Here is a 13,841-nt window from a genome sequence, read left to right as displayed (position 1 = left end):
CTGACCTGCCCAGAATCAAGGTCAGACCTTCTCCTGGGGGAACAAGGTAGAACACAGCTCCACAAGTGTAGTAGGAGACCCTGTGGTTGTGATAACTATAGGCAGGGATCATAGGAGAGATGGCTCTAAGGTCACTGAAGAGGTGCTGCTAAGGCTGTGTGTGACAAGCATAAATATGCACTAAATAATGTAATAATAACTTTCACAGAAATAATTTTACAAGTACAGCCTCCAAAGTCTGCCATAATTTATCTTCCTTGGAGCACAATACACAGGTCACTGCTCTGCTATGGCTGGAGGATTAGATTTCTTTTCATGGTGTGAGGGGATCAAAGGTTTCCCAATCTGCTCCATCCCTACAGGAAGACAGCAGAATAGAGCAGTGAGGGAAAATCACAGGCCTGGTCTCTTGCAGGAAAACGGTTCCTGCTGTGCTTGTGGCACTGAACAAAAGCAGGAAATAGGGGGTTGAGTTTAGTTTCTTATTTGAGTTGTCTTTTTTGAGCCTTCCTCTGACCACTTACTGCAGGGAAGCATCAGACAACGGAAGAGGTTGGGGGAGTAGCATCCCCTTGTAAGGACCTGTAACTTGAGGGGACCATGGTGTAAAGCTGTTCCTGGAAGACAGTATGGATACTTTCTAAGTTGCCAAAGCCAAGAGCAGCAGTTTGCACTACTCCACTGGTGGACTCTTTAAAAAGTGAATTTTTAAAGGTAAAGGATCATTTACACCGACTGAACTTGACAGGGATCACTTTGCCTTGCCTTTGTGGGTCATGTTCATAAGCATATAGTAAAATCCCATCAGGCTCAACAACATAAGACGTGTTGTACTGTGTCAGACCAAAGGTCTGCCTAGCCAAATGCCATCTCCAAAAGCAACCAAAAGTAGACACAAGAAGAAAAGATCACATCAGCCTCAGCTCTCCTGAGCTGGGAGGACACCAGGGAGGAGGTGGCTTGCCCTGCTCTTTTTCCTCAGACACCACAGGGCCAGGTGAACAGGCTTGCAGGCTCATCCTGCCTCTCTCAGTGAAGCATTTGTCTCCTCCCAAGTCTTTAATAATGGTGGAACAGCTAACATCCTACAGTTAAATTCTCTAAAACCCTGTTTCTCTATTAATCCTCTTTCAATAACATACCAAAGGTAAACTCAGACGGGGTCTAATTCTACTCAGTAAACATTACTTGGCACTACAATGAAGACCCACACCTCTCCCCACTTTTTTTTTTTTAAACATGATTTAAGAATGGCTAAAGTAAATGCTAGTTATATGAACCATAGTGGAAGCAAAGAGAAGGAAAAAAACTAACAGTAGAGCAAAGCCAACAAATTGAAGATAACACATTCATGAACTTTGAATTGTCATGGTAACTAGACAAGCTATAAATGCTCTGGCACCACACTTGGATGTTTTAAGCAAATTGATGTCATTACAACTCTGAGTAAGGCTTATGGAATGGGTCTAGTAATAGTGTCTGTTATTACAGCTGCCCATCATCAAACACTACCAGCTTCTTACTGAATACTTGAATTGAAATTTGCCATATTAAACACTGCTCTCTCAGGGTTATTAAATACCTCTTTCCCCAGTTCTCAGAACTGTTTCTATTGCCCTAACCAAAGTTTTCTATAAAAGCAGGGTAGGCACCTGCCATTTAAATAATCAGCCCAGGTGATTCAGCTGCTTCCCAAATCAGGGCAGGGAAAATACATTGATAAAAAGGCCCTGGCATCTTTGGTCTTGAAATAAAGTCCTTATGAAACTAGAACTGCCAGGACCAGACACCTGCTAGTCCAGACGTATAAGTGAGGGGATCAAGACTGGGACAAGCAGAAAAGCATCACATTGGAAGGACTTGGGAGGAAAGTCCTACAGGTTGTCCTGTAGGACAACCTTCCCATTTGTAACTTAGAATAGATTAACCACATACCAGCCTAAGGCAGGTCTGTGTTGTGCCTTTAGCACTGGCTGGTGTGTTATGTGGCAGTGCATTAGTGGTGGAACCAGTTTAAGGTGTGGCAAACTACAATAGGTGGAAGCTTTCGGCTTCAAGGAAAGCACAAGTCTCAATACAGCACAATACACTAGCAGGTCCCCACCTACTCAGCTTGTCATCTTGAAATTTAGGAGTATACAATGAGACTTCCATGTCCCTTTAGTGCAGCTTAAAAAAAATTAAAAAAACAACATCAGCCACTCTCATGTTAGGAAATACTGGGATCAAAGCATTTCCCCAGCTGGAGCTCGTGTCGCCATAGAATTGTAAAAGTTGGACAAGACCTCTAGGAATCATCAAGTCCAACTGTCAACCCAACACCCCCATGCCTCCAAAACCATGCCCTGAAGTGTCAGCTCTACCCGTTTTTTGAACACCCCTAGGGATGGTGACTCCCCCACCTCTCCATGCAGCCTGTGCCAATGCCTGACCACTCTTTCAGTGAAGAAACTTTTCCAAATATCCAGTCTAAACCTCCCTTGACACAGCTTGAGGCCATTTCCTCTCATCCTATCACTAGTAACTTGGGAAAAGAGCCTGTAACACAGCCACACTACCTCTCCCTGCAGGCTGCAGGGGTGGAGGAAAGGAGGATGCAGGCAGGGAGGGAGCCCTGCACTGCAACTCCTTCCCTGTCACACAGCAAACACCATGCCACATGCTGCATGCCGTGTCACTCAGGAAGGAGCTGTTGCCCCATCTTTGGAGTCTCCTCCTGAGCCTCACATCATTCGGCAGCTACAAGGAATGACCTCACCTGACCAGAGATCCGTCTGACTCAAGACTCCAGCCAGACAGCTGCCTAGGAAGGGGTGTACGGCAGCATGAGGCAGCTGCGACCTTCCCACGCTGAGCTTTACGGCTTTTTTTTCTTTTTTGTCTAGAAACCGCTTCAAACACCACCTCACACAAATCCTCATTAGCCCTTTCGGTAGCTTGGGAACTGAAGCAGTCAGATGTCAAAACCAGAAGCAGCCTATAGTTTTAAGATGGATGCTGTCTGATGTCCTGTGTCAATTTTTTCCAGGTTACGCAGCACTGTAGTGCTCTCTACGAGAACATTCCCCCTGCCCCCACTTGCCTGTGGGGGAAACAAGGCAGACCAGCTCACACCAGGAACTAAAACCCCAGGGATGAAAGCATTAAAAACAACAGTTAGCCTTAAGGGACTCACCCAATTTACTCAGCAAAATTCCAGCTGAAGGGATTGACTGCTTACCCTGCTCCCCTTTGCAAGCCTTTGCTCTGTTCACTACCTGCCTTCTAGTACCTGCAAACGTAGCGCAGATATTATGCTACAGCTATCCCACTAACAGAGTGCTCGGGGAGCACCTTTTGCCTCAGCTAAGGAAGGAGCAGAGCTACGATTTTCATGTGAATTCAAAGCTTTCAATTATTCTGTGTGCCTTTTGGAGGCATGTCTCTTAGCAGGTCAACAGGAACCATCATTCACCGTCTACATATTTATCCAAGAACAGAAAGGCAGTAAGATGAGAAGGTATGAATGAAAATTTCATTTTACACAGCCTTCACTTCCAGGAGGAAGAAGAAAGGATGTCCTCTGACTCTGCAAAACCAGCAACTGCACACATAGTCTGCTTGTATGCATCTTGGGGAAAGGGAAGTGAGAAATAAGCAGAAATCTTTCCCTGTCCTGACCTTCCAGATTTTTCTATTCTAAACCTTTTTGAGAGGAAACAGTGCCAAACAGCCATTAAGAAAATGCAAGAACAGTAGGACAATCCTTTGAAAGTACTGAAGCTGAGAGGGGCCAATACATCTTTCTCAGCACTGACAAAAATATCAGCACAGCTGACAAAACTGTTTGAACGTGTAGCAGTACATTTCTGACCTAAACATCAAGCTGTCGCTTAATCCCAGTATTGGGAAGCTAAGAGGCAAGGCCTGTGACTCAGTGGTCACAACTATTCAAGAATACATTTACATAAATTAAAGGGTAGACTGTTCAGGATTTTTTTTAATAGACAGAAGCGTGCTATAAGTCCAGTTCCTTAAGTGCAAAATTATATTTCATTTGTTTCGCACAAACAGGAGAATACAAGATCTAACACAACACCAACATTTTAAACTTAAACATTCCAAAAGAGAAAGCAAAGCAAGCATTCAATATTTGGTTTGTAACTGAGCTTCTCTGCTTTTTGCGGTTGTCTAACACCCATACTACCTTAATGATCTACCTTAAGGCTTCTTGTTAATAAGAAATGAGCTGAATTTCATCAGATACAATGTGGTGTTAAGACAGCTGACAAAGCACGTTCAGGTTTTTCTTGGTGAAAGATTCCTGTCCCAGTGGACTTTAAAGTAGGTCCTGAATAGAATTTTCAGCATGATTTTGCAATTCTGCTATTCCACCTGTTGTAAAAGTCCCAGAACAGAAGCAGCAATGCTGAAGAACCATTAAGAAAAAGCATTAATGGGCAAATGGGGACAAAACAGCTGCAGAGCACTTACAGATGAACAAAGGCAAGTGCAGTATTTTTCTCAAGCTAAAAAAAAATATCACTCTTCTGCGTTCAGAATTTAAACTGCAGAATAAGTGTTGAAAGTAGAATTTTACACCCCTGAAAATAGGGGATTATTCTGAAGCACTTTCATTTACTGACTGTAATAACTAGCCATTTTATACATAGATGCTGCATTCCTTATCCACGTTCTAAAACAGATTTCCTTAATGTATGATACATAGCAAAAGGACAACCTTTTTCAAGCCAATATTGCTTGCACACAGTTATTGATGAGCTCTACCAGTTTCAGAATAGCAAACATCCAATTATTTAACAATATAAATATTGAATACTAAAGTTTTAATCATAGGTATAAAATCTCTGTGTAAAACCACATGCTACAGCCTATCTGTACAAAGGCCAGGAAAAACGTTACTTTTAATTATAACAAAGTGCTGCTGCAGAATTGACTGATTGGTTGTGGACCGTTCTGAGGAAATGCAGATTGTTTGGCTCAGAATTTCCCTACAAAGAATCTATGTTCTTCTCAGAAGATTACAAAGCAGTTAGTTTCAGGCTGCTCAGCAACAACAAAAAAAAAAGAATAATCTCTTGAGTTATGGCTATGCAACCAACCAAATAGGCAAATTTTAATTTGCTCTAAACTATCTGCCAGTTTTCACTCTGACTTCAGAAGTTTCTGTCTACATTTACTCTACACAGAGCACCACCAGATAGTACCCATGTTACAGCTCAAGCCATTTAAGGGGCTGATGCTCTACCTGTGGTACCTGGCCATTAGGCTTTAATTCATCTCATTTTCTGTCAAATGGATCAGGGATGAATAGCCAAGTATCTTCTCAGCAGAGAACCCAACAACTCCAGCTGTAAATCAGCACTTGTCTGTGACCCCTCTAGGAAGCCCTATTTTAAAAATAGTAATCCTGTCCTTTTTCCTCCATCAGAGGCATGGGACAGAGCGAGAAGGGGGGAAACCTCTAAGGCAAGAGTCCAAAAGAGGTGCTCAACTCCCAGCTGAGCTTTAAAATACCTCTTCCTTTATATACTAAGGCTACCACGTCAGATTTTCCCAGACATCCTTTTTTACACCTTAACACTTTCAAGTAGAAAGAAGAGAACTTGTCCATTTATTTGGGATTTCCAGGTATCAGGCAGTCCAGAGCAAGAGCAGTATCTGACAGGCTGACACACCTGGAAGCCCAGACTGAGCACTCAGACCAACTGAATGTTCAGCGTATCCCTGTGCAGGGACTAGCACATCCCAACTGCCCTAGTTTTACAGCACATGTGCTGCAGCCCGTGTTCCAGACCCCAGGAAGGCAAGTCAGAACAAGAAGGGAGCTGTCCGACATCCAGAACCTGCAGGACAAACAGCCACTGTAATAACGTCTGGCACAGCCTGGACACACAGGCACATGTTACTTGTATATGCACCCATGTTGTGATATGAGATACGGGAGCCATATATACAAAGTTATAGTTGGGAAAGGTAATGTCACCAGGAACGTTCACAAATACACCTCCATACGTTCCACATCAAGCTGCAATATTCTGCATTAGATCATGGTAAATATGACATTCACTCTTATACCTCTAATTTTTCCATATCAAATGTCTGGTATTCCTATCTGTATGGCAAAGACAGCATTTTTGAGTTGGTCCATAACACTGAAGTGCATCAAAATCAGATTTTAAGCATTTGTTCAGCAGCTGCTAGATGAAAAAGAAAGTTTTCTGTAGCTGGTGGAAATCGCTTTTGTTTCAGGGCCTCAGAATTAAGGGTTGGTTTTTCATTGCCATAAGAAACTTCAGTGAGTGAGGCTAAAGTAGCCAAGATTTCTTTTGTCTTCAGAGAAATATCCTTGAAGAACAGAAAAACAAGCAACCATGAATATAGTATTAGGTATTGTTTTAACATTCACTTAATAAAAAAATATTCAATGGAGAACAGAAAGAAAATAGTGATAAATAAATAGTTCATTTTAAATAAAGACCCCATTTATTTTAAGACACTTGCAACAGCTCGTCAGTCTACTCTTGTGCGATGTTGAATAAAAGGGACCACTGCCACTGCACAGGCTCCTCTCGCTGGCCTAACTGAGCTCTCTTGACTAAATTGCTCAGTTGTGAAATGTCTAATGACCTCTTAGGTAGGGGGGGAAGTGAAAAAACATCATCATAAAAATCAGGCTTTATAGCTGAGAAGCCGTATCTCAGTAGGACTTTTGCAAAGGTATTGAAAATACTATTGGCAAAGTATTGAGCAAGGTACATGCTTTGTAGAATAAAACTGGGAAACTAATTTTACTGGAATTCTTATAATCAATACAATTTGTTCAGCAATGTGGTTACCCAAGAGATAATATAAACCAATTATGTCATCCTTAAAAACCTGTATGAAGAATAAAAATGCTCCTTTGTAAAGAGGCAGAGGGTACAAGAGATCAACTTATTTTCAGGGACAATCTTCCTCCTACTCCCCCCTTCCACCAAGATTTAGCAATAGAAGTAATTTAACTAGATTTAAAAATAAAAAATATATTAACCTTAATGACTTGGCTGTCTGATTTATCTGGATCTTCTGCAGATTGAACAATTAGTTGTGCAATTTCTTTGTGAAGTTTTCCCATTGTCATTGCCTCTGTGAAGAAAAAAACCAAACCGACATGTTCTTGTAAAACAAGCATTTCTGTGATATCTAGAAAGGTGTATGAGTAATAAGCCAAAACAAGGAGTCCTCCTTCATGACCGCCACTTGAAATCTATTGGTAAAGGCAGTAACTTGACATTGACATATAAACAGCTGTGCCAGCACAGGCAAATTGTCTACCTCTACAGCGGCTGTAAGCAGATGACAAGGAACAGCAAGATGACAAGCAACATAAAAGTTTTCCTTCCAAATAGTCCCCAATCTCCAAGAATTCAGTGCAATCTTTTTCTAAAGACTTATGTGATATCTCTGCATTCAGCTGAACGTCTCCTCCATATAATTGTCTAAAATGGACGTTTTGAAATCTCAGTTGTACATTTGTTGGAAGATGAAGTATGTCTTTCCAAATTCCAACTTTCATCAGTCTTCCAGGGTCTCAATAAAACTGAAAGACAGAAGCTTACATATTGACTTTTCAGCACCTGGATGGAAGAAGGATCAAGACTGCCTGACCTACGGTGAGGTTCAGCAATTACTATTAGCTCTGGAATAAATGGCCTCTAAATCCAAAATATAAAAAAGCAACCAACCTTTTACTACAGGGGAAACAGTGATCTCACTGTCTGCCAAATTCACATACACATCGTAGAGGTCTGGTCTACTGTTCACTTCAGAATCTGTAAATCCAGCAATGTAACCTAGAGAGCAGAATTTTGGCAAGATTAGGATCTCCATAAACAAAACCAAAACAAAACGAAGATCCTGTAGAAAAATCACAGGCCTAAAGTCTCTTCTAGGAGTATTTGACACAACACTCAGTGGACCCAGGAAGTTGCTCTCTGGATATTATCAGTCATTTATAACCAGCATGTCCAGCAGAATGCTTCACTTCCGAGGAGTTAAAAATCAACTTCTAAAATTGTCTTGAAAATTAATAAATCACTAACACTACATGTCATATAAAAAAGTTATCAATTTGAAAATTTAAACTCTCTTCATACTTTGCTACTAAAATTTTTCATGTGCAAATGAAAAAGCCACTGAAGTTCCTCTTTAAAAGAATTCCCACTCTGGAGCTTCTTGTCACTGAGTCAATATTAGATTGTAACAGAGGAATAAAACTAGCAGATTTTCTTTATAGCGTGCCAGGTGACTTCGAGAAGCTTTTCTCCATGGAAAATGTTTAGTGAGCTGAAACAAGCACTGTTGGTAATGCAATAGAAATATTAAAGATGAGTAGTCTCCTTGCTCATTATTCTGTATAGAGAAGCCTCTTAATTGCCACATTATGTGTCATGCTAACCTTTGCATTAAGCAAGGGCCTCTTCCTGGACTATGCATAAAGTACTACACATACCCAGCAATGTGTCACACAGATCAAACTCCTACATAGCTGGTAAAGTCTACCTGTGATTTGGAGCCAGAGACTTCACTGGCAGCAGTCAGAATAAAAATTTGGAACTTCAGAGTTGGGAACTGGAAAAAAAAAAATCCTAAAAATTCTGTTACTAGCTACGTGTAGAAGTTTGGAGAAAAAAGTAGCTTATCTAAAGTGAGCTGCTTCTGTACAACAGTAAGAATTTTAATCCTTCTGATCACAACATCAAAAGTCTCAAAGCTGCTTTGCGTCTGTGATTAAGGGTAGGCTGATGCAGATCCACCCAGAAACACCAGATTAACTAGCTATCTTCTAACATACTTGCTTAGTTGATTTGCCTTTTCTAAAGAAAATAATGCTTTTTAACTTTGAACAATAGCATTAATAGCAAAGTAACCATTTTTCCCCAAAGGGTACTGGCACAAGACCTTGTAGCAATAGAAACTGAAATTAATTTTTCTTTATATTTTTGATTAATTAATTATCACTACCTGTGCAGGCTTTTAACGCTTCCACTTCCTCCTCATTTAGATGTACATATGAATGAAGAATTGACCAGTCTTGTCGATGCCACACTAAAGCAGGCAAAGTCCTAGGGAAATTAGATCGGTACTTGACACACAGTAGATTTTTACTTATACTAGTTGAAGTTTCACAGTATGAAATGCATATCATAAGAAGGAACTAGTGTGTCTAGGTCTCATCTGGCATGCATATACACGAGCTAGAGATTTACCACTCTGCAGTTAATTTATCATTCTACAGTTAAACTTCTCTGAATTCACAAACATATGGCTAAAGCCTTAAGAGGGATTTAACAGGATTTCAATAAACCAGTTGAAGAAAGATTCCCCCCCCCCAATATATGGGCATTCCTCTCAATGAAGGTTCAAAATTTGTTGGACTTTTGGTGGTGGGTTGGGAGGTAGGGATTGACAAAGTACCTGGTAAACTCCTGGATAGCTTCTATTCTAGGATGGTACACTACAATTCTCTTCTTTAACATCAGTGCTGTATATAAGATAACTGTTTCCATTCCAAACTGAGATACTATATCTAAAAAAGAGGGGAAAATTATGTTATAGAAGATAGACATGCTGGTATTTTCATTTGTTTTTGAAGAAGCTTAACAACAACAGCACAGATAATACTGTTAACACTGTTTACTTGAAGTACACATGAAAACTGGATTGTATTTTACATTGTACAAAAGCAGTCACAATAGAGACTTCTGGTATTAAACCTTTGATGGAACCAGCAAGATAAGCCTTCCGAGCATCAAAATCCTTGCTGAGGAAAGATCCATTTTCTTCGCTTTGGCAGATCCCCTTTGTAAGGACTGCAATGTAACTCTCCATCATTTTAACTGGACTTCCATGCTTCAGGTAGATTCTGTGGGTGGGTGGGGGGAAAAAAGAAAAAAGTCTCATATTTTGACTGCAATCAGTACCAGCAGACATACAAGGAAAAAAAATTAGTCTCACAAATAGCAATATTATTGGCAATAATTCTTATTTTGGACACCTGGATGAGGTTTTAGATACTAAACTGTCAACATGCAGGCAAGAACACATCTGTCTTTTAGGATAAAAAATTACCTTGTATTTTTATTTGAGTTTCCTGTTTTATGAAAGAACCAACATTTACCAACATTACACAAAGATGTAAGCAACTGCCTACACTAAGGATTCTGCAGACTTGGAAGGTACCTGCTTTATGAAAAAGCAACTACTACAGTAACTCCTGTTATTACATGCAGACCATACAACTAGTTAGTTTTCCATTTTTTATCCAAGTATCATTACACATTCTTACGTATTCTTTGTTAAATGATGAATGAAAAATACAAGCATATGTCTCTGATACTCATTAAAAAAAAAACAAAACCCTAACACAAAACAACCACACACCAACAAAACCCATACACTTATAGCTGTCTTCTAGACAGGAGACAGACACTGTAACCTATCTTACAGGTTAGGGTACTAGCACTAGGGTAATAGCACTGAAGCTCTCAACTGTTTTCTATTTTAGCTACAGTACAAAGCTATGTCACATTTGAAACTCAGTTATCATGCTTAGAGGAATCCATCCTGGATTTGAAAAGTAGTATTAGCCGATAAATCATCATTAATGTGATCCACAGCAAATCTAAATATTTCATATATTAGTGAAAAAGAACAATATCAGTTTTTCAATACTCTGCAGAACTGGTAAGCCTGACAGCATTCCCAAATCTGTGATACAATAACCTCAAAAATGCATCCAGTTAGCTGCAAAATCTCAGGGAATAGTCCTGGTATCAAGATCCAGGACCCAACTACTTTGGGAATTGAAGTTAAAGCAAAGAAAGATGCAGGGAGAGATGATGAGAATGGGGACATGAAGGTAAGCGAATAACTGGGAGAAGGGAAGGAGAAGATGGCAGTCTGGTGGGAAGGAGGGAAAAGACAGAGCCACAGACCTTAAGAGGCAGAGGGCTCATTTTCCTACAGGATTAACAAAAACATCCCTGGCTCCTGTGCTTAGTTCAGAGGAGCTGCAAGAAGTGTCTCTAGTAGAGACGTTGTGGAGGGATGCCAGTGGTGACCTTTGACTACGCAGCATTGACCTCTTCCCAAATGTTTATACTTTTAAAAAATATGTTCTCAGAGAAAATGAGTGTGAGTGGGGTGGTGGTGTGTGTCTGGAGAAGACACATTAAAACCTACTGGGCATCTGACATTCACCCAACACCTATTGCATGAACTCAAGCCCAAATCAAGGATTTACATAATCTGGTTCACAGTTTGTAGGACTGAGTTTCCAGCAGATTGTTAGACCAAATGCAAGAACACCACAATGAAATGCAATCTTTTGCCTTGACAAGATCTAAACATGCACACAGCAGCACCTCTAAACAGCTTTTATACAGACCTACACAGTATCCTAGTGAAGGCTGCGTATTTCTCTGGGTTGAAGTCTTTGGCTGTCAGAACAACGGAGAAGTGGGTCACCTGGGTAAGGCACACGCACAGAAAATGCACAGCTTATTTCATGACACCATATGAACAGTCTTTTTCACATTATTGAACTTACTGCAGTACCCTGACCAGGTTTTCAATTAAAAAAAAGTAGCAAGCAGTAGCAGCAGATCCAAGTTACTAACTGCAGAAAAGGCCAGGTTAATGGATTTCTGATGTGACTCATTTCCATGGAGTCAGCTCTAGCACACACCATCTTTTGCTTCATCTACTCTGTAACAGTTGCTTTCCTTTAACCTCATGAGATAATTTTAGAAGAGAAAAAGGCATTTTTCTTCCCCACAGCAGGCAGGAAGCTTCCAGAATTTGTTGCCAAAGGAGGCTGTGGAGGCAGACACCATCAGCGTATTTAGAAAGAGACCAGAAAAATATTAATGGATAGCAGGCCCACAAACAGACATTCTTTAACTTCCTTAATCGAATGATTGTGGGCTGGCACAGTATGAGGCTGAAAGTCTGCGGACAATGACCAGGCTCGTGTATCCTCCTTAAACAGCATCTCCCACTGCCGCTGTCAGAGATAGCGCTAGGACAGTATTTTTTTTTTTAAACACCTTCAAGGCTCATAGGAGATGTAAACTTGGGGTGAGGAAAGGCAAGCAACATTTTGCTGTGGGGACACAAAATTACCACATTATCTTTCTACTTAACAATGTAGTGTGAAATATGAAAATTGAATAAACTTAACAGACAATTTAATGATCTTCATAACAGGGAAAGTAGAGAAGATACAAGCAAATTTGCAGTCTTTCAGCTATCAATACAACAGAAAAGCAAGTACCTATATAACTCAACCCTTTGGGAAAAAAAAACCAAAACAAAACCAGGAAACATCAAGTTCTATACAAACAAGATTTTGGACACTGTGAAATACCCTTTACAGAGCTTTTCTGAGGGAAAAAAAAAAAAAGGAAAAAAAATTGCTGAACTTGAAAGGCAAAGTAACTGTAAATAATGGCATGAAATAGCATCTCCATTTCAATATATAAAATTTAAATTGTGTAATGAGTATCTCAACCTCTCTGCACCTCCATCCAATACACACCTTGGTGAAAACCTTAACACGCACACTGGTGAGACAGCTGGGAAAGAGCTGCATTTGTGAGCAAGCAAAACCTTGAATCCCTTCCCTTTCTCACAGCATACAGTGGGAAAACACCGCTCCAACTCCCAGAGGAAGCTCTGCAGAAGCTTTCCCTGCACACTACCAAAAAAACAATGGGACAAGTCCTACCTTTTTCAAAGCTGGAGAATCTTGAACTTCCACAGTCGTGATGTAGAACCACAACCTTTTGTACTGGCCAAATACAAAAGTATGAAGCAATTTATTTTCATCTGTAAGGCAGCACTTTCGCAGCAAGAGACTCCTCAGTTCAGCTGTTATGGATGGATAACACCAAACCCACAAAGCATCTCCGTTGATGTCTTTTTCTATGGTGGAAAGATGTTCACTGTGAGAATGCCAAACAGCAGCAAGGAAGTAAATCGATGGGTTAATCAGGTTTGTTTCCTGGTATCAGATTAAAATTCCACCTTACCCTGACCCTAGACATCCAGTTATGCTGCTACAGTTTAAGCCGTAGGGCAGCACTTGTGCTATGGGGCTTATTTTTAAAATGTTAATAAATATCCACTCTTGCCCTGCTTCACGAGGCCAAAAAGCGCCAGCAGTTTGGATATATATTCATATGAGCCAGGTACTGACCAGCGAGCACCCAGACCAGCTTATTATTTCCCCCGCTCTTCCTATTTCTGATTTCGTAACAGAACCACGAGAAGCTGTGAATTTAAGGCACTCTGGCCGAGCTGTGCGCGGCTAAGCTCTGTAACAGGCAGCCCTCGGCCGGGACAGGCCCCGCGGAGCAGCTCGGCGGGCCTTCGGTCACCGGGGCTCAGCTCGCCGGGGCTCAGCTCGCCGGACCCCGCGCCAGCCCCTAGCCCCGGGACGACCCTCCCCACACTGCCCGCCGCAGCGCGGCCCTCCCCGGAGCCGGAGGGCCCTCACCAATCAGCCCCACGGCCAGCAGCAGCTGCACCTCCGGCTCGGCCATCTTCTGCCCCTGTGCCGCCGCCTTCCGCCCGCCGCGGGCCCGCCCGCCGGAGCCCCGCCCACCGCGGGCCCGCCCCATCGGAGCGCACCGCACCCTCCCTGTCCCCCGCCGCGGCCGCCATTTCCTCACCGCTCCCTCCCGCCACTCCACAGGGCACCCACAAGGGCTGGTTGTACCCCACAGGCGGCCCGAGCGACGTGGTGTACGTTCATGGAGCTGTAACAGCCATTCCCGAATAGCTCTGCGCATCGA

The 13,841-nt window shown here is 41.7% G+C and overlaps 1 protein-coding gene across 2 annotated transcripts; it reads right to left on the bottom strand.

Annotated features, from left to right (window-relative positions):
* Positions 1-3,961: 3,961 nt before the first annotated feature.
* DENND10 (DENN domain containing 10) lies at positions 3,962-13,634 on the bottom strand. Of its 2 annotated transcripts, XM_064464280.1 has the most exons (9): positions 13,544-13,634; positions 12,773-12,969; positions 11,432-11,511; positions 9,759-9,907; positions 9,460-9,571; positions 9,007-9,107; positions 7,728-7,835; positions 7,034-7,128; positions 3,962-6,348 (listed from the first exon to the last, which is right to left on the bottom strand). In XM_064464280.1, the coding sequence occupies exons 1-9, from the start codon at positions 13,587-13,589 to the stop codon at positions 6,172-6,174; spliced, it is 1,065 nt and encodes a 354-aa protein (XP_064320350.1). In that variant the 5' UTR covers positions 13,590-13,634; the 3' UTR covers positions 3,962-6,171. The 2 variants fall into 2 exon arrangements, with proteins under 2 accessions (XP_064320350.1, XP_064320351.1); XM_064464281.1 differs by lacking the exons at positions 11,432-11,511; positions 13,544-13,634 and having other exon boundaries at positions 12,773-12,895.
* Positions 13,635-13,841: the final 207 nt, after the last annotated feature.

The sequence above is a fragment of the Phalacrocorax carbo genome, chromosome 12 (genome assembly GCF_963921805.1).
Source record: "Phalacrocorax carbo chromosome 12, bPhaCar2.1, whole genome shotgun sequence".
NCBI classification, from domain to species: Eukaryota; Metazoa; Chordata; class Aves; order Suliformes; family Phalacrocoracidae; genus Phalacrocorax; species Phalacrocorax carbo.
The sequence above is the reverse complement of the archived record's forward strand: the minus strand, read 5'-3'. Positions and strand labels throughout refer to the sequence as shown.